General features: G+C 31.8%; 1 protein-coding gene across 1 annotated transcript; it reads left to right on the top strand.

The window, feature by feature from the left end:
* Positions 1-7,627: 7,627 nt before the first annotated feature.
* Positions 7,628-23,676, top strand: LOC139516664 (uncharacterized). The gene is made up of 9 exons (XM_071306885.1): positions 7,628-8,120; positions 11,024-11,186; positions 12,069-12,245; positions 14,392-14,436; positions 15,955-16,305; positions 19,544-19,726; positions 21,192-21,226; positions 22,031-22,370; positions 23,325-23,676. Exons 1-9 carry the CDS (start codon positions 7,728-7,730, stop codon positions 23,501-23,503), a joined length of 1,866 nt encoding a protein of 621 aa, XP_071162986.1. The 5' UTR covers positions 7,628-7,727; the 3' UTR covers positions 23,504-23,676.
* The last annotated feature ends 2,344 nt before the right edge of the window (positions 23,677-26,020 follow it).

The raw sequence follows: 26,020 nt of genomic DNA on the forward strand, positions 1-26,020 counted from the left end.
CAGAATATATTCCTCATTTTTTTTATGGAAAGGAAAACCTTATGAAGTTGACACAACAATGATATTGTGCGAACACTGTAATGGCGTCTCCAGATGTCTAATATTTCTATGTTTGTTATATTGTAAAAATGTCTTTGCTGTATTAATTATTAGACACCACAAATAACTCTCCTTGAAAAGTTCTGATGCTTAGTTATATACAAAATTAGGGGGACAAAATCTTACACTTTAGGAGGGACGGATTACTTAATTTAGCAGAAACAGTTAATCATTATAGAATGGATTAAAATGTATAGCGTTTTCTTGCCTTTCAGTGCAAAAGAAGTCATTTCAGGTATGTCACAGGATTTTGTCAATAGTAAAACAGTTAATAATAGGTTTTTGTGACTTAAATACCATATATACAAACTTAGGTGTGAGAACATATCCAACACACAAAAAGGTGGGATAGAATTTTTAAAATATTGGATTACTGTTTCTTAACCCCTGTACAAAAGAAAAAAATGGATCAGATGTGGCATAATTTTGTAGAAACAGCTTTTAATTAACAAAATCAAGTGTGATATTTGTACCATGTATTTAATTATATTTTTTTTGACTTGATCAATCTAACAAGTGTTACGTATTTTGTTCATATTTTGCGTCTAAAACTGTAGTATATAATTTCACATGTTTCATCATGAAAGAAAACAAAATACAAAAAAAAGTATAAATTCATTAATTTATGTTACAACAATATTCGATAAACATAAAAACTCTGCAATTGAAGTGCTAGTTAATGCAGATCAAATGTAGTTAATTAAAGATGTTTTACTAAAGTAAGTTACAAAATACATTTTGAATATATTTTTTTAATAATGTAATGCTCACACTTGTGTCTGCACTTATGCAATAGATTTTTTTTTTAATTTTACATCTATATAAGCCAATGTTAATACATGCTAGAAAACTTGGCTTTAATTGTGATTTTAACAATGACAAATAATTACATGTTTATCGGAGGACATGAAACGACAATGTCTCAACAAAAATATATGTTGCTTTTTATTGTTTGTCAAAATATACTGTCAGACCGCAAGATATAGAAACCTTAAAAATAAAAGGCGATTACTAGTATATATTTTACCGACGAGGATATCATTGCCATGCTGAACTTTTTAATTGACAACATATTTGTTGAATTTGGAGGTTTGTTCTTTTAACAGACTATTGGAACCCCAATGGGTACCAATTGCGCTCCTCTACTTGCAAATTTGTTTCTTATATTTCTATGAAGCAGAATTTATCCAAGGGCTTGTACACAAAGGAGAAAAGAAATTAGCCCAGTCTTTTAATTTCACCTTTTGGTATATTGATGATGTACTGTCTTTTAATGATAATAGATTCAGTGATCACTTACGTTTAATATATCCAAGTGAACTTGAAATTAAAGATACTACCGACACAGATAAATCTGCTTCATATTTAGACCTTTTTCTCGAAATGACTACTGATGGTAGGTTGAATACCAAAATTTATGACAAACGCGATGATTTTAATTTCCCTATAGTCAACTTTCCATTTCTATGTAGCAACATCCTAGCGGCACCAGCATATTGAGTATATGTGTCTCAATTGATACGTTACTCTAGAGCTAGCTAAAAGTACGTTGATTTTGTTGAACAAGGAACACTACTTTCTCAAAAGTTGCTAAGACAGGGCTATGAATCAATCAAATTAAGGTCATCACTCGAGAAATTTTACGGTCGCCATCACGAGCTCATTGGCCTTTATGACAAAAGTGTGTCAGAAATCATATCTGATATTCTTCCTCAGTCAAAATAACCTTCCATCATTACCGAACTGAACAGAAATAACACGACGGGTGCCGTATACTGTGCAGGAAATGCTTACTATTCCGGAGCACATGATTTCACGCCCGAGTTTTAGTGGAGTTCGTGTTGATTCTTAATTATTATTTATAGCTGATGATGTAAATGTCCTTAATGTGTGAGTCTTTGTTTACTCCTTGGTTTTGATTGTTATTGTCTTACATAGAGATGATTTGCCCATTGGTTTCCTGAAATTTTTTGTATACTTATCAGTGTTGTTTATTCTTTGGTTTTCTATGTTGTGTCATGTGTACTATTGTTTTTCTGTTTGTTTTTTTCATTTTTGGCCATGGCGTTGTCGGTTTGTTTTGGATTTGTGTGATTGACTGTCCCTTTGGTGTCTTTCGTCCCTCTTTTATCATACGTCCTAGTGAAATATGCTTTAAATGTACTATATAAATTGTTAACATCTAGTTATTAACAACTGCCATTTATAGTAAACCTATTCTATGAAGATTTATTCATGTGAGTTAATCGTCAAATGAACCAAGAGTTAACCTGACGAAATTGCATTATCTACACTATTAAACGAAATGACCTCATTTTGTGTCGATTCTCTTCTTTTCGCAATAAATTAATCATCATGCCTCTGTGTCCTATAGAATTTGATGAATTTGTTGTTATCCTAGGTGTCACATAGAAATAAGAAGATATGGAATGACTGCCGATGAGATGACTCTACACCCAGGTCACAATGTGTAAATATTAAACAATATTTTGTCATATTTGTCATAATATGATCTTCAACAGGGAGCCTTGGCTAGAGCAAGCTATAAAGGGCACAACAATTACAAATGTAAAGCAATTCAAACAGGTAAACCGACGGACTTATCTATATTAAAAAAAACGAGAAACACTCATGAACCTCATCAAAAGCTGAAAAATACTGAATAGGCTCAATACTTAGGTGCATACAAATGCAGAGGATGAAAATATTGAACAGACACCAATCTTCACCCTTATCTGAAAAATATTGTTACATTTAAACATAAAAAAAGACACACCATAAAATATCAATTCAAATGTCTGAACTCGATCAAATTAAAATATAGAGAAAACAAGTTAACATATACTGAATGAATAAATTTGATATACATTTATGATACAAAGAAAATACAATATTAATTTTTAGTTCAAAGGGCCAAGTGAGCTTTTTCATCACTTTGTGTCCGTCGTCCGTCGTCGTCGTCGTCGGCGTCCGTCGTCGTCTGTTAACTTTTACAAAAATCTTCTCCTCTGAAACTACTGGGCAAAATTAAACCAAACTTGGCTACAATCATCATTGAGGTATCTAATTTGAAAATTGTGTCCTGTGACCCTTCCGACCAACCAAAATTGCCGCCATGGCTAAAAATAGAACAAAGGGGTAAAATGCAGTTTTGGGCTTACATCTCAAATAACAAAGCATTAAGAGCAAATCTGACATGGGGTAAAATTGTTTTTTAGATCAAGATCTATCTGCCCTGAAACTTGCAGATGAATCGGACAACCCGTTGTAAGGTTGCTGCACTTGAATTGCTAATTTTAAGGAAATTTTGCCGTTTTTTGGTTATTATCTTGAATATTATTATAGATAGAGATAAACTGTAAACAGCGATAATGTTCAGCAAATTAAGATTTACAAATCAGTCAACATGAACAAAATGGTCAGTTGACCCCTTAAGGAGTAATTGCCCTTTATGGTCCATTTTTAACCATTTTTCGTTTATCTTAGTAATCTTTTACAAAAATGTTCTCCTCTGACACTTATTGGCCAAAATACACCAAACTTGGCTACAATCATCATTGGGGTATCTAGTTTTAAAAATGTGTCCGGTGACCCGGCCAACTAACCAAGATGGCCGCCATGGCTAAAAATAGAACATAGGGGTGAAATGTAGATTTTTGCTTAAATCTCAAAAACCAAAGCATTTAGTGCAAATCTGACATGAATAAAATTGTTTATCAGGTCAACATCTATCTGCCCTGAAATTTTCAGATGAATCTGACATCCTGTTGTTAGGTTGCTGCCCCTGAATTGGTAGTTTAAGGAAATTTTGCCGTTTTTTGGTTATTATCTTGAATATTTTATAGATAGAGATAAACTGTTAAAAGCAATAATGTACAGTAAAGTAAGACCTAAAAATAAGTCAACATGACCAAAATAGTCAATTGACCCCTAAGGAGTTATTGCCCTTTATAGTCAATTTTTAACAATTTTCATAAAATTTGTAAACTTTTACTAACTTTTTCCATTGTAACTTCTTGGCCAAGTTTATTATAGAAAGAGATAATTGTAAGCAGCAAGAAGTTTCAGTAAAGTAAGATCTACAAACACATCACCATCACCAAAACACAATTTTGTCATGAATCCATCTGTGTCCTTTGTTTAATATTCACATAGACCAAGGTGAGAGACACAAGCTCTTTAGAGCCTCTAGTTTTTTTAAATGTCAAAAAGACCTTGGACAAAATGGCGTTTAATAAGGTAACGTACACAGGAAAATTTGAATATAATGACTTGTTTGTTACATGTAGGAGTACGAACATTTTTTTATTATATTTTACAAAATAAATAAGTTTGTTGTTCACGGTACGAGTACAGAGGTAAAAACTTCTCGTCGTACTAAATACTTATCAAAAGTGGTTCAGATAAAAAAAGAGTAAGACGAGATATAACACAAAATAAGTAAATATTGAATAACTGAAATATTACAAATTTTGTCAATATGTCATATAAACAGGAAAGTACGATATGAAAATTCAATCAAAACACATCTCAGGGATTTATTTTTTAACGCCATGGACATCTATAGAAAACATGACCTGTGCAATACCATAATAAAAATATCGACAGGCAGTAAGATTGTTGAAATCTAACCTTATAATGAATATGTATCATATTTTATATATATGAAGTAACCTATATATAGAAAATAAACGTGGATGTGTATTTTGATATCCCACAATTCAAATTAAGTTCTGTTTTAATTTGTTGATGACAAAATCGATATGTGTGCTAATGTTTAACAACATAAAGAAACTGCCATATAAAGTACACCTATTCTTTAAAGATTTTTTCATGTATTTTAATCGTCAAATGAACCAAGAGTTTAACCTAACGAAATTTAATTATCTATACTATTAAACGAGGAGACCTTATCTTGTGCGTCATTTCTCTTCTTTTCGCAATCAATTAATCATCATGCCTATGTGTCTTATAGAATTTGATGAATTTATTGTTATCCTAGGTGTCACATCGAAATAAGAAGATATGGAATGACTGCCGATGAGATAACTCTTCACCCTTCTTCTTTTGTATACCTTCTCTAAATCATATAACTGCGTTTACTTTCTCTTTCAAAGAAGAACTGACTGAACCATGTATTCCCAATACGACTCATTATCTTGGTAATAATATGTACCCAGACTTAAATTTGAACTAGATTAAATAAATAAAAGATTGTGAGATGGTTGAATATTCCATTTTTAAAGTTATTTTAATGTGTAATCAGGGATTTTCCCGACCGATCTGCAAAATGTTTCTAAAGTATGTCGATAAAATGGCCATGTGATTTCAAATGGTTTAATGTGTAAGTACAAAGAAAGCTGTGACGTTTATTACATGTGAGATTGATATACTCTATATGACAACGACCTTTTGTGGACTATAAATATTCTTAACACACTTAAGGGATAAGGAAGTGCACATTCAAATGTTAAATCTTCACGTGCAGAATGTTTATGACAAAATTGCTCACACGAAGGTAAAATCCTAAAATTAATCGATTTGCTTCGATCTTTTCATCGTAGTTTGATTCCCTTTTAAAGAAATCGATCATTTTTCCCATATACATCAGAAAATCTAGATCAAAGCTCATCAGTAATTATAAACATACGAGCAACATTATCTTTCTTGTCCTGTGCTCAGCCAGAAGCGAGGTCAAATTTTTTATATTTACTAGCATCGATTATTTTAATTCTTAATACCTAACTAAGCATATATTGCAATCTACGTATTTTAAAAGTATGGTCCTGCACATTATTGATACTCATATGTTTGCGTATATAAACTGAATCCGTTTATAATTATATTATATAATTATATATTATAATTATAATTACAAAAAATACCGAAGTAAACTCTATAGAAAATTCAAAACAGAGAGTCACTAATTCAAATAACTTTTCAGTCGTTTGGAAATAATGACCTATTAATTCTATGTGTTGATCTACGACTTTGAACTAGGGCTTTCATCAATGCAAATACAATGTGATCGCTAATTGATCATTTCGATTAATTAGTCGGTGGTTAAAATGCCTCTTTCAGCATTATTGGTTAAATTGATAGTCAATTTAAATTTTACACGGGAAAATAGAGTGCCTGAAGAGAACCAACGACCTTCGGTAGGAAAACTCACAATTATAGTCAATGAAGATTATAGTGGGGCTTACCTAGACGCTGAGTTAAAAGACTTGGAACATTTGGCCACCAATACCCTTAGTTATTTTCAGAACCCTCCATAATCCCTTTTTTATATATGGCAAGTTCTTCACAACTGAAAGGTCCTTGTGAGGTGATGATTTGATACCCTGCCTCATTCGGATATGCGTGTCTCAAACCTAACGTTCAGTGGCTGTCGTTTGCAGTTGCCTGTCATGACTTGATTGATTTACTTAAATACTACTAGTTTAGTCTCAGTTTTAGTTTGTAACCTGGATTTGTTTTCCCGAAATACATTTATGACTTTTGAACAGTAGTATACTACTGTTGCCTTTTTTCAAGAGTCATAACACGTTTAAAATAGTGAATAAAGTTTAAACCTGGTTCCAATTCGTGCAACTATGCAATATCTCATTACTTAATATGATAGTTCCGAGATCGTGTTTGTTTCAGTTTGGAAGTTGAAGAGTCCTATTAATATATATTGATGTATGCACCTGTCCAGTATTTAACATAGTTCAATTTAGCATCGCAATATAACGGACGCCATAATGAGTTGGTTGACCGTCATGGAATATCTGTTTCATAGATGACAGTAGATATCCAAATATCGTTACTACTATAACGATCCCTTTTCCCGAATGTTTCCTGAAATGAAAAATAACTTTTATCAACAGCAAGCCCCGCATGAAATTATTTTTTTCCACACGTACGAGAAAATATGAAGATATAATATGAACACTTAATCTAAGCATCTTATTCTATAGATGATAATGTCAAACATACATGGGGATCTTTCCATGTCTTGATTTGGACAATTCGCTTGAAACATATTACCTGGTTTGTAACATCTCTATTCTAGTATGGATAGACTTTCAACTATGCTCGTATCAATTTGTTTTAATTTCATTTTTAAATAGGAATGCGATATGATTGCGTATGAGACAACTATTCACCAGGATTAAAATAAAGTTGTGCTCTGCACTAATAAGAAAAAACATTGGTTTCTCACTAAACAAAATTACAATTGTGCTTAACTCAAAGTTTTTTATTAAACAATTTCAAGTTTAACTATAATACGTTCCTTTTCTTTTTCACATAACATACGATAAAAAATCAATACGTCAAAGTTGATAATTGATTTTTATCTGGATTTGAAATGATCAAATAGTATATATAAGCATGATTTGCACTATGATGATTTACAGCCGTTCAAAGAAAAAATCTACCTTAGCAAATATTTAGTCAGACCTCTTAACACAGTCATAGTACTCATTCTTCTTTATTTCAATCTTAATTTTGTAGTATCTACTTATTACATAATATCACTGGTTCTTGTTCCTTCTATCATACAACCGACTTCAGTGTCATGTGAATAAACTAAAATGCATACTGCATAAATACCACAATAGGTTATTAGATATAGACTTCAAATGGAGCTCCCGAAAGAGAAGATAAGTTTTGAAAAACGTAATGTTGGTGCATTCGGAAACAGTTCATACAATCAAGAGTATCATTCTCCTCCAGAATGTTGTGGGAAACAGTCAGATTTAAATGGATACTTACAACCGATTAACGGAAACGATAATAGAATATCATCTAACCATGATTACTTGATAGTTCAGGGATCCGTAAAAAGTAATGTGCCACCTGATAAAGAGCCAGATGAACCTCACAGCTGGCTACACCCCATGAAAAAAGAGAAAAGGGGAGATCACTGTGGAAACGAAAAGGAGTTTAGTGATCTTGATAAATGTCCATATTCAGTTATAGCAGATTCCAATATAAAGCAGCAAGACGTCAAAGCTTTTCCTCTAATAAAATATGTAAGTGATATAGTAACCCATAGAATGGCGATAGGTTTGTTTTTACTAAATTATAAAAGGATTTTAAAAAAAGTCATATATCGAAAATTCTTTATGTCTTGGTTTTTTAAATTCCTATCATACTTCATATTAGACCTTTTCAACATCTCTCGACACCGACTAATGACACCTACAGTGTACAGGTTATATGGATGGGTCGTCTCAAAGACAAAAACCTTCATGATTACAAAATGTATCAATACGTTACATATTGGATTGGCGATTATATACTGTCTTGACTATATAGCTTCAGAATATATATCAACCAAATAGATAAATAAATATATGTATCTGTCATATATTTGTCTTATTTTGTATGTATTTACACGACATTTCATGTTAAATTGATTAAAATAAATAAAGCAACCATTCTGCATCCTGGTACGCTTCTCTTAAATTTTATGATTATGTGAGTCTTTCACCAAATATTTGCCGCAAGTAAATAACGATTAATTTATTGGTGTAAAAGCTTTGATGAAATTTTTCAAAATTTATAAAAAAAAAAAAAGTAAATACTGGACTGTCCGTATATCCGTATCACACTTGTGAACACGACCAAATTGGTATTTTTCAACCGGTCTTCACCTTAGTTGGTGTACATATTCAATTTCTGGATGGATAATCACATATAGATTTTGAAAGTCTAAGGAAAATACCACATCTATTTCGGTTTTTTTTTATCAACGGCGGACTTCTCCGCTTCAAGATATTTTATTAGAGTTGATGTTTTCATGATGAATTTTGAAGAAAAAAAATATAATTGACTTCTCGTTTTAATGTTACAACATCTAAACAGTACATATTTTTTTTTACATACATGTGTAAGGAATCTATATTTCAAGTTGTTAGTTAACACTATAGGTTGCATTTCTGTAAATATTGACAATGCAATTTCCCATAGGAACTCCCTAAACGGCTAAAACTGTACCACTTTTACTATGAAGTTTTGAATAAAATCTTATCCTAGAATTGAAAGTTCATATGCACTACAATTTTTTCAAAGGTCAAAATATAGGACTATGCGGCATAATTTCAACGTTTATATGCCCTTAACTTCTCACAGTTTAAACTAACACTAATGTTCTTAACTACCCCTACCTTGAATATAAGGTTACCACAGATTTCAATATAAACAAATTACACATGTATATTTACTGGTAACATTCCCAAGTTATGTCTCTATGAGATGGAACACAGAGATCATAACTTATGGTACCAGTATGTAAACAAAATTAATTTTCTATGAAACATCTGTATTTACAAAGTGCAACCTATAGAGCTCGTTGACATTGCAAAATCAATATGCTCAGTGCTAAGCAGGGGCTTGGAGACCAACGGCTGGTGTCCCGAAAACAACATACCTTTATCCCTTTGTCATAGTGTTCTTCCCCTGTTCCTAAAATGACCTTTTGGTTTCTTACAAAAAGTTGATCAAATTTCGTTGATTTTATTTATACACCGTCATTGCTGTATTTTGTTTTGTTTTCAACGGGTCAGAATTTGTTTCTCTATATCCAATTTGCGGAACAAAGTTTTGTACCTTTTTCAGTTCTTTTTTTTTTTTCGTACTTTAAATTTTTTTATCTCATCTATGACCATACATAAGGGATGTTTTGGATCAAAATAAGGAGAAATGGTCTGCTACATTTCCCGGAGGACTGTATTCTCCTTAGAGACAAAGTTTATCCAAATCATCATCCTTTAGTTACACCATTTACAACACCTCAAATCAATCGTAAGCCATAACATTTGAAAGAAAGAGCAGAAAATTTAATCGCGTGATTGGCGAATACAGAATTCAAGTGGAACACCAAATTGGTGAATTGAAAATAAATAAAGTATTTAGTACATTATGGAGACACACAAGGCCAAAACTAACAGACATTGTGGAAACATTGGCCGTCCTTGTCAACAGACATAAAACATTGTTTAATTAGATATCAACTACAATAAAACATGCTTTGTTCTTTTCATTTTCCAAATACCACCAGGACAGCTAGAAGCTCAACGTCTAAAAAGATCATTTTCTTTATTATTAATTAAAAAAAATCCATGTTATTTGGACTCTGTAGGAAAGTTCTATCATGGTCAATGAAAGCACTAAAATCAATACTGATTTCAATTTTTTTATTTTTTGAGACGACCCCTCTCATTTTACCTGTTGTAGTCGTTCTCAACTGTAGGTGTCAGGAGATGCCTATTATAACAATTCATATTTATACACTTGAATAGTTATGTTTTACTATGAAACAAGTATATATATATATATATATAGATTACTAAAAAATCCAACATTTCCGGTATGAATAGTTTTAATTCACTAGTACTTTCATGTTTAAATAACAATCTTCAGGTGAAACTATACATGATTAACGTAACTATGTAACGGTAGGTATGTAACGTCATAGTTGTCGTTGAGTATATAAAGGGAGATAAATCGTATTACACTTAGTCTATATATAGAAGTATGGAGCGTCATTATTACACAATAGAAAATGCATAGTTTGCACATTATTACACAATAGAAAATGCATAGTTTGCACATTATTACACAATAGAAAATGCATAGTTTGCACATTATTACACAATAGAAAATGCATAGTTTGCATTATTACACAATAGAAAGTGCATAGTTTGCAATTATATATATAATATATATATTCCGAAAAAGGTTTCTTTTTAGTAATGTATGCTTGTGATTTGATGCAGCTAGAAATGAAATCCTCAAACTATAAAATACTTCTTTTTGCAGTATATAGAGCATCAAATAAAGTTTTTCTATTCATTGTCGTAATGTATGCTCTTCGTGTTTTGGTATGTTATACGCTGTATTTGAAATTTATAGACATACTGTTTACTTATAGGTAGAAGGCCCACTTAACAGTCAAGAGATTGAAACACAAAAGGCATTGAAGAGTTCATCTTGTTCACGTTGCAAAATTGTTGCAATTGTTATGATTATAGTCATACTCATGACTGCCGTTGGCCTTGGAGTGTATTTCCCAATTCTGAGAAATAACAGTAAAGGTCTGTTTATTTTAAGTTGTACATGTATGTTCGTATTCCGAAATAAGAACTTTACTGCTAAGATTGTTTCTAATTAACACATTTATTGTTTTATTTTTAAAGTACTGATTCGATGTACCTTATTTTTAATTCAGTTCAATTTAAAACGACAATTTTTTTTTTCTTTTTGTGGGGTTCGTGTTGCTCCATTTTCAGTTTAATAGTCTAGATAAACATTCATGTTTGTTATTTTTTCTTTGACCGTTTAAAAGAGACCTCATAAGAAGATAATTTTCTAAAAACAAAAAATGATAAATCCTTTTAATACACAAGGCCAAATGATTCATTTTAGATTGATACTAATTTTTATCGATGTAGAATTCTTTAAAAAAAAAAAAAAAAAAATACCCAACTCCAACGCTGTTTTCTTACCAGCATAAGTTTGCTTTATTACTCATCATCAGCCCAATTACAGATCAGCAATATCCGAAAAGTAACACAAATGGATGGTTTCCTTATTTTCCATCTTCCCCTTGTTTTCCTTCTACACTTCCCTCATTTACTTTCAGACGAAAATCTGTCAACGAAATTTTTCAACCATATGCATAATTTTTATTCGAACTTTCCCTAGTTCCAACCCCCTCTTTATCAGTTACCGCTCAGTGGCTCCCGATTCCCGCCTACTCAAACCCAATTTTCCGTATCCAAGCCTATCCCTATTAAATATCAAACACGTAAAATCTTCAAGAAGGACACTAGTCGTGAAATCTAAACTAGATATATATTTAATGGAGATTCGTTAGTTGAATTGAAATCAATATTTTTCAAAGGCTGGTCTTCATTGTAATACAACAACTAAATGTTACGAAAATGAATGGGTAGTTCATATGTTTTATATTTCAGAGAAAAACACTTCTTCGTCATTGCCATCAATATCAAACAAAACCATGAATACGTCAACGACTGATCAATATGTTACTTTTGGAACAACAATACTCAGTACGGATGCATCAACATATACCACTACAAATTCGGCTGATTTGCTCACAACACCAACACATGATCAGGATATATCATCAGGTACAAGTAAAAATGTTAACCTACAATATCGATTCATCTTTTCATCTCTTTATTATATGATTTGATTTAAACTTTGTTTGATGACCTTCTTTAGATTTGTGTGTAAAAGTTCAATTATCCACAGTTCAACCACGTATAGATTACACTACTGTAAATATATACAATGCAATTTCAAATAGAAGCTCCCTTAACGGCTGAAACGGTTCCACTTTAATTATGAAATTTCGTAAAATATTATATCCTAGAATGGAATGATTTGCACTACTATTTTATTCAAAGGTCAAAACATATGGCTGTGCGGTATATTTTCAAAATGTATATGACCCTAACTTTTAAGAGTTTAAACTGATACTAAAACTCGGCAATACCCCTCCCTTCACTTTGGGTCTTATTCAGAATTCAATTTTCCCCGCCTCCATGTGTATTCATACTGGTAACATTTCCAAGATATGTCTCTATGTGATGAAACATAGAGATCATATCTGGGAAGTCTTGCATGATTAAAACATTTATATCTATGAATAGTATATACCACCCAAAAACAGGCGTGGTTTGTGAATCAGCTGTAAGTGCAATATATATATATATATATTTATTCACGGTCGGTTATTGCATGTAAACCAGTTTTCGTTTGATGAGGTATATCATGTATAACACTAAACGAAGTGTTATATTAATAAATGTTACAAAAATTAATGTGCTTTAAATTGGTTAATGTGTCTTGAAATGTAAAACATTTCCATTAGCTATATATGAGGTAATGACGACAATAAAAGGTCATTATGGGCTATTTTTCCTCTGTAGCAAATGATATATGGTATATCTTCAAAGACTCGTTGATCATCATATTGTAATTAAACACTTGAGGTGGTAATACTCGTTGTGAAACCTATAAATGTTTTTCATATATAAAGGCTGTATTTTTTTAGGTATAAACAGCAGTACAAACCATCAATACCGATATTATAATAACATGCAAAAGCCAAGATAAGTTCCTGTCTCTGGTTTGGTACATTTTTTTCATCATTGCTGTGTGTCAAATGATAGTTCAAATTATAGAATACATTAAAATCATTCTAATTGAAATTAAAATGGATATGGGGAATGTGTCAAAGAGTCAACAACAAAAGAGCAGACCAAAGAGCAGAAAACAGCCGAAGGCTACCAATAGGTCTATAACAAAGTGAGAAAAATCCCGCACCCGGTGTTGGAAAATCTTTGCATGGAATTTACAGGTGTTTGTCTAAACAAAAACAAAGAAAAAAAAACTCTCGTCTGGTGTTTGGGAACTCAAAGCTGAATTTGAACCCATACAAACTGCAATGAAGATACATACACTGCATAAAACTATATGAACACACTATTAGGTTACATGTATCATCTTTATATCCTATATCTGCCATTTCAATATAAATAAAGGCAATAGTAGTATACCGCTGTTCGAAATTCATAAATCGATAGAGAAAAACAAATCCGAGTTACAAACTAAAACTGAGGAAAACGCATCAAATAAAAGAAAAGAACACAACAGAAACACAACATTAAAATGTAACACACACAGAAACGAACTATAATATAACAATGGCCATTTCCCTGACTTGGTACAAGTCATTTTAAGATAAAAAAAAAATGGTGGGTTGAACCTGGTTTTGTGTCATGCTAAACCCCCCGCTTTAATGGCAATGTTAATTATAACATTAAAATGACAACATTACATGACAGGACGACAATACAAATAAATGGGAGAACATATAGGACAGAGAAACAAACGATTAATAGCCAACAAAAGGTACTTTGTTAAAAAGTTGATACGCCAGACGTGCGCCACGTCCACACAAGACTGACCAGAGACGCCCAGATGAACAAAGTTTGAAAGCCAAAACAAGTACAAAGTAAGATATGCTTAGTTTCATATGGGATGAATTACGGAAAGATCAGTTACAGCGTTATATGTTGTTTTGGAGTACTTATACGAATCTGTCACTCATTCATTCAATCTTGTAAGTTTAAAACAAGTAAGCATTTTAAATTACAAGTTTGGTCATTTTAATTGCGTGTTTATGTTTCAGTGGAGTGTAAGTGAGCTTTTAATCTTCCGAGGAATAGTATTGTTAGTCATGCAAATAACGTATCTATTTCTTTTCAGAGAGCAGCTCATCTCAAGCACCAAGTACCACTATACAACCGCACTGTAAGTACATTACTGTATAAAAAGGACGGCATATAAAATACGTTAGAGAATATAAGACGATCGTGGCGATTCGACATACATGTAGCTGCATGAAAATTGTGTCTATGCTATCATCTTATCCTTTCTGATTCCCACTTCACTTTGGATTTCTTTTATATAAGATTTTTATGTCACATATAGATATAAGAAGATGTGGTATGAGTACCAATGAAACAACTCTCCATCAAAGTCACAATTTGTAAAAAAAAAACATTATAGGTCAAAGCACGGTCTTCAACGCCGAGCCTTGGCTTACAGCGAACAGAAAGCTATAAAGGGCCCCAAAAATGATTAGTGTAAAACCATTCAAACAGGGAAACCAACTATATAATTATGCAAGACTGGGGTTGATAAGTAATGTGGTCAATTTGAATGACAGTTTAGGAGGTGGGGCATTGTAATTGAAGGTCCATCTTGTCTCTGATTGTTTGGTGATAATGACATTTGTCAATCATATAAGTATTGTATCAATTACCTAATCAAAATGATTTTAAAAAAAGCTTGCACATTAACACACTTTAATGACATACATTCTTGAATGAACTGTTCCAACTAAAGGCAACAATTGTATACCGCTGTTCGAAATTCATTAATCGATTGAGAAAAAAAAATCCGGATTACAATTCCAGTCTTTCCAAAAACGAGAAACGAGAAAGACATATCTGTGTTAAAGATTCCCTTTTAGATGCTGTCGCTTATAAAGAAGCAACAGTCCAGAAATATAACAGTCGCATATTTGAAATTCGGTTTTGTTTGGCAATATCTTGTCTTTCCTTCAAATTGAGGTTTTTATTTCAGCCTTTGTATCGCCGTGCTCCTTGCATGAGGATAATCATTACAGCTTTATATTGGTCCAATTGCGTACACTATTTATATAGAATTAAAACGAAGGAGACAGTTTTATTTAAAGATGCCTATATTTGTTAAAATTGAATGTTGATATAGTATATGTTGCAATTTGATTAACGTGATTGGTACACCTTATTCAATTCATTTGGATGAATACATGGATATACAATGTGTATTTTCTGCTTACATTGCATTTTTTATACTTGTCAAATAATGTTTAAAGAAGTGACTAAATACTCTGAGGGGACAACTAGAGACTCATATTTCAAGGAGACACTGACAAAGCAATGGCGAAAATATAACAAACATTAAACGTCAAATAACAAAACAGAGCAACAAACAATTCCCTATTAACAATATTTCTTTATCCTCTTTGCATAGTCAAAACATGTAGCTTCGTCTTTCTTATCTCAGTTAATTTTCTGTTCTGATCAGGTCAGAAAAGTGACACTATAAACCTGTCATTTAATTACTTCTGTATAATATCTGTTTATAGTCTGGAAGGACAATGAATTAATGTGCATCACGATGAAGTTCGAAGTTTAATTCTATTTTTTGTTACTTAATGCCTAAATTGTTTTTAAATTTGCAGACAATGGTAAATAAAATGCATCTTATAATTTCATTTAGGTTCGCCTACTGGAAATTTGATTTTGCGATTAAATCCTGACCAAATAGCTGATCTAGCAATTTACAGAAATTGGTTGTTGCATACTTGTGAAGCCGACATTGGTTATCCAGCAGGCGATATAAGCATTGAAATTATGAAGTCAGGAGACTTAGAATTCAGAAAATTAGATGTAACAATTGAAAGATCAGAGGACAACATTACTTCATGCGAAATTCATAGAAAAATAGAGTTTGGAATAGTATTTACATCTGATATGGAGAAAGCTATTATTAGATGCAAAGTAATCAATACATACTTCCCAGACACTACGGCCTTCTATTCAAATAATGATACTGTTTCACTTATACCAGGTAAATATGGCTTTTGTATGCAGTTAAATTTTACAAAAAAATAATCCTGGCCAACTACATTAAACTATTTTCTGTACGAAAATTTGCAAATGTTTGCAGTTTTATAGAATGGTGTTTTAATCTGATCAAAATATTGACTGTTTACACGATCTGGTGCGATAATTTCTATGAATTACTATGTATACGGGATGGCAACGAGTACTCGGATACAAGCTCGGAAGACAGAGTACTCAGTCTTCTCATTTGCCTTTTACAAATCTTGTGATATTTCTCTTCATATTTCCCTTCACTTAAGTTCCGTTGAAATATCCCCTTCGTAAATCGTAATCAAAATATTATTACAACGTAATTTCATTATCCTGAAACTACATTGGTGTTAAGGAAGTGTCATCAATGTCTGTTCCTTCCGATGGCATGTTTTCATGTACAGGACTTGTAGCAAAAATTAGAAAGTCAAACAGTATATCTTCTGAAGTTGTGGACGAAATCATATCTCTAAACAAGAACAAAATCAAAGTGCCCTGCAGTTAACCCTTCGCAACTGATTAGAGACATTTGTAACTGTGTTTGTACACGGATCAACACTTTTATATTAATAACTCATCACAAGCCCATACCTTTGTATGTTAATCAAGACTTCTATGCAAACGTTATTTGTATGAGATAGAATTGAGAAAGGAAATGGGGAATGTGTCAAAGCGACAACAACCCGACCATAGAGCAGACAACAGCCGAAGGCCACCAATGGGTCTTCAATACAGCGAAAAACTCCCGCACCCGTAGGTGTCCTTCACCTTGTCCAAAAAATATGTATACTAGTACAGTGATAATGGACGTCATACTTGTACATTTAAATTAATGTGATTAGTAATACTTTGTATTCGAAACTTAATTTTAATTGTTTCATTTACAATTTAAAGAGAAGCGGAGTAAACTGACAACGCCATGGCTAAAAGGACAAAGACAAACAGACAAACAATAGTACATGAAATTGGGATGTTTCTTGTTAAGTTCATGAACACGGACAGAAACAGAAACTGTAATTATGAGAGGTTATTTGTAGAAACGGCGGTCCGTAATTCATTGTTTAATTGTCACAAAAAAGAAGACATAGGGTCAGGTTATGTTTGTAGTCATGCAGTTTTAGTTCTGCAATAATATCTTTGTCTTTTGTTAAGACGTCAAGAAATGTCATGATAATATCACGAGGTTTATGAAAGGTAATAACAAAAAAACGCATCCCACCAAAAATCTAAACTTTACAATAAACGTTTAAGATTCATCCGAGTACTCGATCACTCGCGAGTATCATGACCGAGTATTCGAGTATTAAATTTCAGATCTTTTTACAAACCTATTATATATCTAGGTTTCAATTAAGAGTAGAGAAAATGACGAATATATTCCATTGACGCCTATAACATTGAGTTACGGACATTGAACCAGTTGTCCACATTTTCAACGTTTTTGATCTCAATTAAAGTTGTCTCATTTTGGGATTCAAACTACATCTCCTAACTTTAATATCGTAAAACTAGTTTATTTATTGTGTTAACTTCTTCAATGTTTTATCTTCATAAGATTGTATATGCATCCAACAGGATGGTTTCATGGTTTTAAGTTTGATTTTATTGCTAAAGCCAAACTCAACATTTGAATTTGCAGAGTTTCCTATATTTTCAAATACCAATGTCGACGTTAGTATTGATTAATCGGTGTTCCAACACTATTTTTCCATTTTGTGGTGGTCAGTTTTTATTGGTCGAGGATGCCGGAGTGCCCGGAAAGAACAACAGACGTCGGTAGCACAACTGACATTTCTAGACAATATTCGAGTGCATCTGCCCCGTACGGGATTCGAACTCACAAACTCAGTGTTTACGGGCTAGTGACACAGCAGTTCGATTTCTTAGACCAATCGACCATGACCCTTCGACGTTAGTAGCAAATACTAAATGTGTTTTAACTCGTTTAAATCGAGATCTAAAAATACAGTGGTCTAGTTTGTAATTATAGCATACGCTCTTCCTTTGTTGTCCACTATTTGGATAATCAATTTGATAACACATATTTGTTATATTATATATGTTACTGTGTATTTTTAAGGATAGCTTCGTGGTTTTTTTCTTATTTTTCATTCCAGAGTACTTATTTGTAACGTCATTTATTCGTTCTAGCAAATGAAAAGTGAAGAGGAAAAATAATTCTAATACGACGTGCTTCTTTCGCTTTGTGAATAAACCCATGCTCTAAAGCTAATAACATTTGTTTGTACATGCGTATATTGACTACTGCAGAATAATGAATTTTATCAAATTGTCATGCATTTAATATATTTCATTAATTTTAAAACACTTCTAAACTCTTAAATGATGCACATGTTGTTACTTATTCATTTGTTATGACTGTATTGTGACCTAGATACGACAACCGTTCATGTTGGCTGTTCAAACTCCTCCCTCTGAAAAATCATATTGCCAGTCGTTTGCTAGTTTAAAACGAGAAAGGGAGGTTCATGGAAGAACCTATACAAACGGGCTACACCTATACACATCGGACATAGAAATTACCTTAATTGTCCTAATCAGAATCGAAATAATTGATGCAAGGTACTACTTTATTGTAGTTTTAACTATCGCTCGGGCAAAAATAATCACGAATATAATGCCTACCCATGTTAAAACTACAATAACGTATAGCTTGCATCAATTATTTCTTAAATCAAATCTTAAACCAATCTAATTTTGAAAATACTCATAATTGCCACTGCTTGTTCACGTAATTAAACAACTCATGATAAAACACTCAATCACAAATTAATAAGCATGGTAGGAAATCGTAGCGAAGGCATGATATATTCAAATTTAGGCACATCGTAAACCAGGCGCAAAATGTAGCGTCTGATTCTGTACAGAACCGCTCAAATTGAACTATTTGAATCGCCACTAATTTGAGAATACGTTGTACTATTGTCATCAGTGTTACAATGGTAGCTGTTAAAATATTTAGAAAATTATTTTGAAAGAATATTCTATTTGCGAACATAATGATTAATTGATACTAGTGATCTAATTAAAAACATGAATCTTAAACTATTTGAATTGTCTTCCTTGGAGCACACCAAATTAAGTCGTTCCGTAAAATTGTTTCATTGGATTGTTCAATATTTTCCAGCTGATCATATTGTTTAATAATTATTTATTAGTTATGTATATTAAAGATGATACATATCTTTCAGGGGATGCATGTAAAGACAACACTGTCTACAAAAGCATTCGTGTACATCCAACAAACTGTCATTATTATATAGAATGCCAACTAAAAGAACCATATGGGCATGCCTGTCATCAAAATCTTTGTTTTGGAATATATTCTGTTGATACCTGCAACTATTGTAATCTAGTAACATGTCCAAAAACAAGTAAGAAAGACTCTGTTTTATATACAAAACAAAACCTTCAAAAAGTTGTGGATGTACAGAAAAACAACGCATTATTTTAATACATACCTTTATTTATAGAAGTATGTAGAATTATTATACTGACTTTTTTCACTGCAAACAAAATATTTTCGAGAAAAAAAAGTGCATCACTAACGAGTTTTATTTTCAATGAGGAACGCAGAATGTCAAGTTAGCATGTAGAAAGTATCGACCCATAAGGTTAACAAGAACTATCTTTAAAAAAGATATCCGACGTATTTAAATTTGAGTATATGTTTAAAACTATAATTTCGATAACCTCCAGAAGCACAATGATTTAATAATGCAGGACTTCTTTAATTAAATCTCCATCTGAATGTAACTACAAGAAATTCTTTACTAAGTCTCGTTCACTACCTTCATCTTGTGAACAACAATGCTCTAACTATCTAAAAATCAATGAATTACCAAAAAAAGAACGTTACAAATTGTTTTGTGAATATTCCGATTACATTTAAATAAGTGATTTACCATTTACATAACATTTTCTCTGTTTGTGTTCAGTATTCTCGGTCCTCATATCTTTCTGTTTACATTCACCAAAACCCCGCGGAAATCGCACATGCGTAGGTGCGTTCTAAAAGTCATGAACGTTCGTACAACAAAGTTTACATTAAAAATTATATAATTGTCGCGAATAAACAGCTGTCATGGATGCAGAGAGCTATTGGAGAAACAATTATTTTAATAAAATATAAATCTTTGTAAGATCTAGTTCCAATATTTATAGCTTTTCACTTGCTTTCCATCACGATATAATTAACGAGACGTTTTTTCAAACACAATCAAATCACCCACCATAACAGCATTTAGTCCAATCACAGAAAGGATTTTCGAGCATGCGTATTCTGTTGCCATAGTTAAGCGTCCTTTAGTTCAAAGGGCACAAACCGAAACTATACTAACTACGTCGGAAAAAAAATTAAAATTAGACATCAACATTATGCTTACTTATAATGTATGATAGACAAAAAAGGATATGATGAATTCATTCATGGTTCACAATAAGTACATGCACAGAATAAAATACAAAACAAGAAAAGGGCACTTTTTATGCTGTTCTTTGTCTCGAAAACACTCTGATATCAATGTAGGTTGAAGATTTGAGTGGAAATCGTTGCAACATGACGATCGCGCCATAATTGTTATTCACAGAATTAATACATTGAATAATATGAACAAATAAATATGGAAAAAAATCAAACATTTATATATACGCCATACCTTAAAAAAACACGCACGTGAGAGCATGCATCTCACACACGGGGCGACTGTATATTTTCACGCTTAGTGCAATGTACGTACATGTATTCATCAATGATAAATTTTCTTTTTTCGTTTTAATCTATCATAAAAGAAAACATTATTGTGCATACCTTTATATAATTTCCCTTTTTCTTTTAAGATGCATCCTGTTCTACACTGACAACAAATCAGAAGGTAATATTTAAACAATAGTATGCACTTTATTTGTTAGACACAAAAAACATGTGTTAAATTACGCAACATTTAAACTGATATCCTGAGTAGATGGTCTCTATCTCACATCTAATTAAAGCATTTAGTCATATTCCTTTTACTAAGCCGAGTTTTAATAGCAAAATGCATAAAGACCTATTACAAAAAAAAACAATCACTAACGAATTTATTAAACATACTAGTATTGAAAAGATAGGCAAAAGACACTAGAGAGACATTCAAACTCATCGAAAATAAACTGACAACGCCATGGCGAAAAAAGAAAAGGCCAACAGATAACAAATAGAACACACACAGAACAAACCATAGTAAGACTAAGCAACACGAACCCAACCAAAACTTGGGTTCATCTCAAGTGCCCTAGAGGGTATCCACATCTTTCTAAAGTATCTGTCATATTCACATTTACTAAATCAAAAAGTAAAATCTCAAAAATACTGAACTCCAAGGAAAATTCAAAACAGAAAGTCCCTAATCAAATGACAAAATCAAAGGATAAAACACATCAAACCAATCAACATACAGTGTTTGTTCTGCCCGTCAGTACATTTCTTCATAAAATTGCAAAAAATGGTTCATCATTATCATTTGAATGATGGAAATGTAAAATTTTCTTGTTAAAAGCAATGATGTTCAGTACCTTTTTAAAAGTTTTGCTCACATTTATATGAAACAATAAAGTTGGAATCTGGTGTAAATGAATAATCATCGAATATCATAGTTCTGAAGAAGATTATATTTTGATTCATATTTCTCTTATTAAAGAAAACAGTGAAAATGACAGTGCATGCTGATCAAATTGTTGGTCTTACTTCTCCAAGAACTTCAAACCTCCATACTTGCACTGGTTATATTGGCAATCGAACGGGCGACATCGCAGTTGAAATACAGTTAGCAGGAAGTGATAATTATCAAACGATCAGTCCAAGTTATATAACCGAAACAGATACAACAGAAAACTGTGAAATTATAAGAGTCCTCAAATTTTGGATCGGATTCACTGTGGCTATGTACAATGCAACTATTAGATGTAAAGCAACAAATGGCCTTAAACCTGATGATTCACCAACGTATTCTAACCATGACATGCTTTCTCTGGTGTCTAGTAAGTAGAAATGTACAGGGAATAAGTTATAAATTGCAACAAATGAAATAGCTAGCTATAAAACAAGGTTTAGTCCACTATTTAAGAAAACGCTTGTAACAAGATGTTTTTCGTTCGTTTGATGTGTTTTAGCGTTATATTTTGCTATTTGATCAAGGACTTTTCGTTCTGAATTTTCCTCCGAGTTCAGTGTTTTTGTGATTTACTCTTTATAAATGCAAGTTAAAAACAAAAAGACAATTTGATTCGTAAAAACAAAGGTCTTATCAAAACCTTTAGATAACACACAGCAAAAATAGAGCTCTTCCTTGGTTTAGTTTTTCGTAATTTGAATTTCAGTTTAATGAGGTTTCAAAAAAGTTATAATTACAAAAATACCTAACTCCAAGTAAATTAAAACGGGATGTCTTTATCAGATAGCAACATCATACGCTCAAACACATTAAACAACTGTCATATTCCTGACTTGGTACTTTTATTTTCTTATGTAGAAAATGGTGGATTAAACTTGCTTTTATAAATTGAAGGTAACTAAACCTTTCACTTTTAAAAGACTGTGCTCCAGACTACAGACATTAACGAACAAGATTGGTGCTTGAATTACCGTTACATCAAACGAAAATTTAAGCATTCTTAACAATTGAAGATTGTCTTAAAAACGAACATTGTGAGTTCGTTGATCGAGTTTATAAACTATTTTGGAACTCAAACAAAATCTGTAGTTTCTGTTTATAGTCGTGATCTTTTGTGTGTTTGTTCGTCTTGTTTTTCATTTTTTTTTACTTGATTTGTCTAGTTTTCTCTGATAAACTGGTGTAATTGCCCTCTTGTATTTTAACCGTGTTATTACCAAATCTCTCACTAGAAATACTTTGTATTAATATTATACAGAATATACATTACAATCTATATTTAACTTTCATTATCTTATGTAATGTAAAACTGTAATTGCAGGTGACTTTTGTGACCAAAATTTCAACGGAACTAACAGATATATTCACCCAACCAATTGTAGAAGATTTGTAACTTGTGAGGAGAAAGTAACCTACGTGCACGCATGCCCAAGTGATCTTTGTTTTAGTGTTAAAATAGATAAGTGTGACTGGTGCTTTAATGTTCAGTCATGTACATAATGAAACGGTATAATTTTTATTCGTTTCATACAAATTAAAGTTAATTGAATACCATTTGCAAAAACGTGTACCAGAAAAACGGTATATGTTTAAATATATAATACAGAATTTCGTTAATATAGATATTCAAAACAAGAATGAACAAAATTCTTAGTCGGTTCTATTTATACATATTAAACGTAAATGATTTAGATACTTGCACATAGTTTGTTTTAACGCTATAAATCATGTTTATTTAAATAAAAATATATAAATTTTATTTATAATTATTATTTTTATTTATGAATAACATAAATGATATAAGGCATAATTAGTATCAAAGGTACCAGGATATTTATAATGCCAAATAAGTACAAAGTTGAAGAGCAATGAAGACCAAAAATTGATTATACTTTAAAACTACTTTAAACTTAAGAGATAACTGTATTGTATTTGAAGCTTTAAGGACGTCCATCGGTAGTTTTACTGTCGCAAATTTAGTTTACCTGGCGACGCGGAGCGGAGACAGGTAAACGGGTATTTGCGACAGTAAAACTACCGATGGACGTCCGCAAAGCTTCAAATACAATACAGTTATCTCTATTCTAATGCAAAACAAGTTCATAATTAAATTTCAATCATAATTTCAGTGTAAAATCTTCATTAAAAAAAATTCCGCGAAAAAATATTATCTTCTTTGGTCCCTACACTACGCGACGTCATAGGTATGCTTCCGGCGTAAACATAAACAACGGGCGTTTTCTGGCTTCTGTGCCGTTTCAGAATGTAATAAAATTTGATAAAAAGAAGATTTTTAGGCGCAAGAAGTGAGTTTATTGTTTATTATTGTAGACATAACATGTCAACACATTCCGAAATTCAAAATGTCGGCTTCCTTAGTTACAGACAAGGAGATAGAGAATTTTATGCTTGCTGTCATCCAATCAGAACAATTGTTACAAAATAATTGTATTAGAATTACATGTTTCCTTTACAGCTATATTTGCTTAAAATGTACCTATAACAATAACAAACGATTGCAAATAATAAGACACGTTTGCACCAAATTTTTCTCATGTTTCTGTTTATGCTTAATCCTTCAAATGCTAATTTCTTTTAATTTAAATCCAATGGATATTCATCCAGATTCTGTGTCATCCTTGTTCATGTTTACAATAATATAAAATAGCAAATTCAGTGTAAAAAGTTCCTTGTTCATAAAACTAACTTGAAAATACCGTTTAAATATTGTAATGTATTACCACTATGTATGGAAATATGGTTATCTTTGAAATGCCGTGTCTGTATGTGAACTCCATTATAAAGTAGGACATATGATTATGTTTTCGTGATGTTTGAATACGCTGACACTTGAAATACATAGGGACGTTTTATCAGACACCTCTCGTCAGTAATTACCCTGCTTTCAACAAAAATCCGTGCAACAAATCTCTTGGGAAACTGTAGAGAGACAGTTGTATGGCTAAATATCTATCAAATATATCCACATGTCTAAGTGGTAATTTAATCTAATTCGACAGAACCTTCCTTATAGCATTTTCGAACCCAATATTACTGGACCAGATGCTCATTTACTCTAATGACTTTTCAGTGGTGCGCAAGGCCATTTTTTCAAAGTTCAAAACTAAGTCTCAACATGTCAAATAAACTCATACAAATCAGCATTGAAATTATGCATTCGTACCAGACCAGCGTTTCGTCTTAAAAAGACTCATCAGTGACAATGGAATCAAATTATATTAAAAAGGCGAAATAAATTTCCGTTACCTTCTTGAAATATTCTACTGTACTTTTTTTTAAACTAAAACACAGGCTTTTCGTTGAAAATGGTAATATTTTGGTAATATTTCATATAGACGTTGCCCATGAAATATAGAGAATGTGCAAGTATCAACCTCATGGTAAATTGTATGACACAACATGGCTGTAGATGTTTATCTGGTGTTTTATTAGCTCGATATTTCTAATCACACTATGTGTCTAAAGTTTCATATTTTGTATTTTTTGTTATGAAATGTATGACATCTTTCTACCAATTCTTAAACTTAATTTGAGTTAAATACGTTTTTCAAAAGACCTACCTGTCATAATTTCCATATGTTTTATTGCAGTTTCCCCAAATATGAAATACTCTAAGATTAAGGTCAAATGTAAATAAAATAAGTTACACAGGGAAACATCATTAAGACAATTATGACAGTAGCATTTGTGTTCAAATAAATAGAAAATAAGCATTGATTTTTTGTTCATCATAATGAAGGAATTTGATTTCAAAAATAAATGATTGGAGAATTGGTTCTCTTTAATTTGTCAAACTATTATTTTCTAATATACAAATTAAATCATTTTAGTCCTACCGACTTGGGAAATGGCTGTCGATTTTTTATTTAAATTTTATTGAGAGGTTTTTTAACTGTTTAATTTTGTTCTTTGATAAAATAAAATAAACAATCATACATCTTTAAAATGTTATTGTTACAATTCAAAATTTTGATATGTGATTCATATTTTAGGTAA

Source organism: Mytilus edulis, chromosome 3 (assembly GCF_963676685.1).
Source record: "Mytilus edulis chromosome 3, xbMytEdul2.2, whole genome shotgun sequence".
Taxonomy (NCBI): domain Eukaryota; kingdom Metazoa; phylum Mollusca; class Bivalvia; order Mytilida; family Mytilidae; genus Mytilus; species Mytilus edulis.

Bases quoted from the DNA above. Each gene is read 5' to 3' on its own strand.
- LOC139516664 (XM_071306885.1), top strand. From the start codon at position 7,728: ATGGAGCTCCCGAAAGAGAAGATAAGTTTTGAAAAACGTAATGTTGGT. The intron at 11,187-12,068 runs GTCTGTTTATTT...TTTATATTTCAG, and splicing joins TCTGAGAAATAACAGTAAAG to AGAAAAACACTTCTTCGTCA. The intron at 21,227-22,030 runs GTAATATTTAAA...CTCTTATTAAAG, and splicing joins CACTGACAACAAATCAGAAG to AAAACAGTGAAAATGACAGT.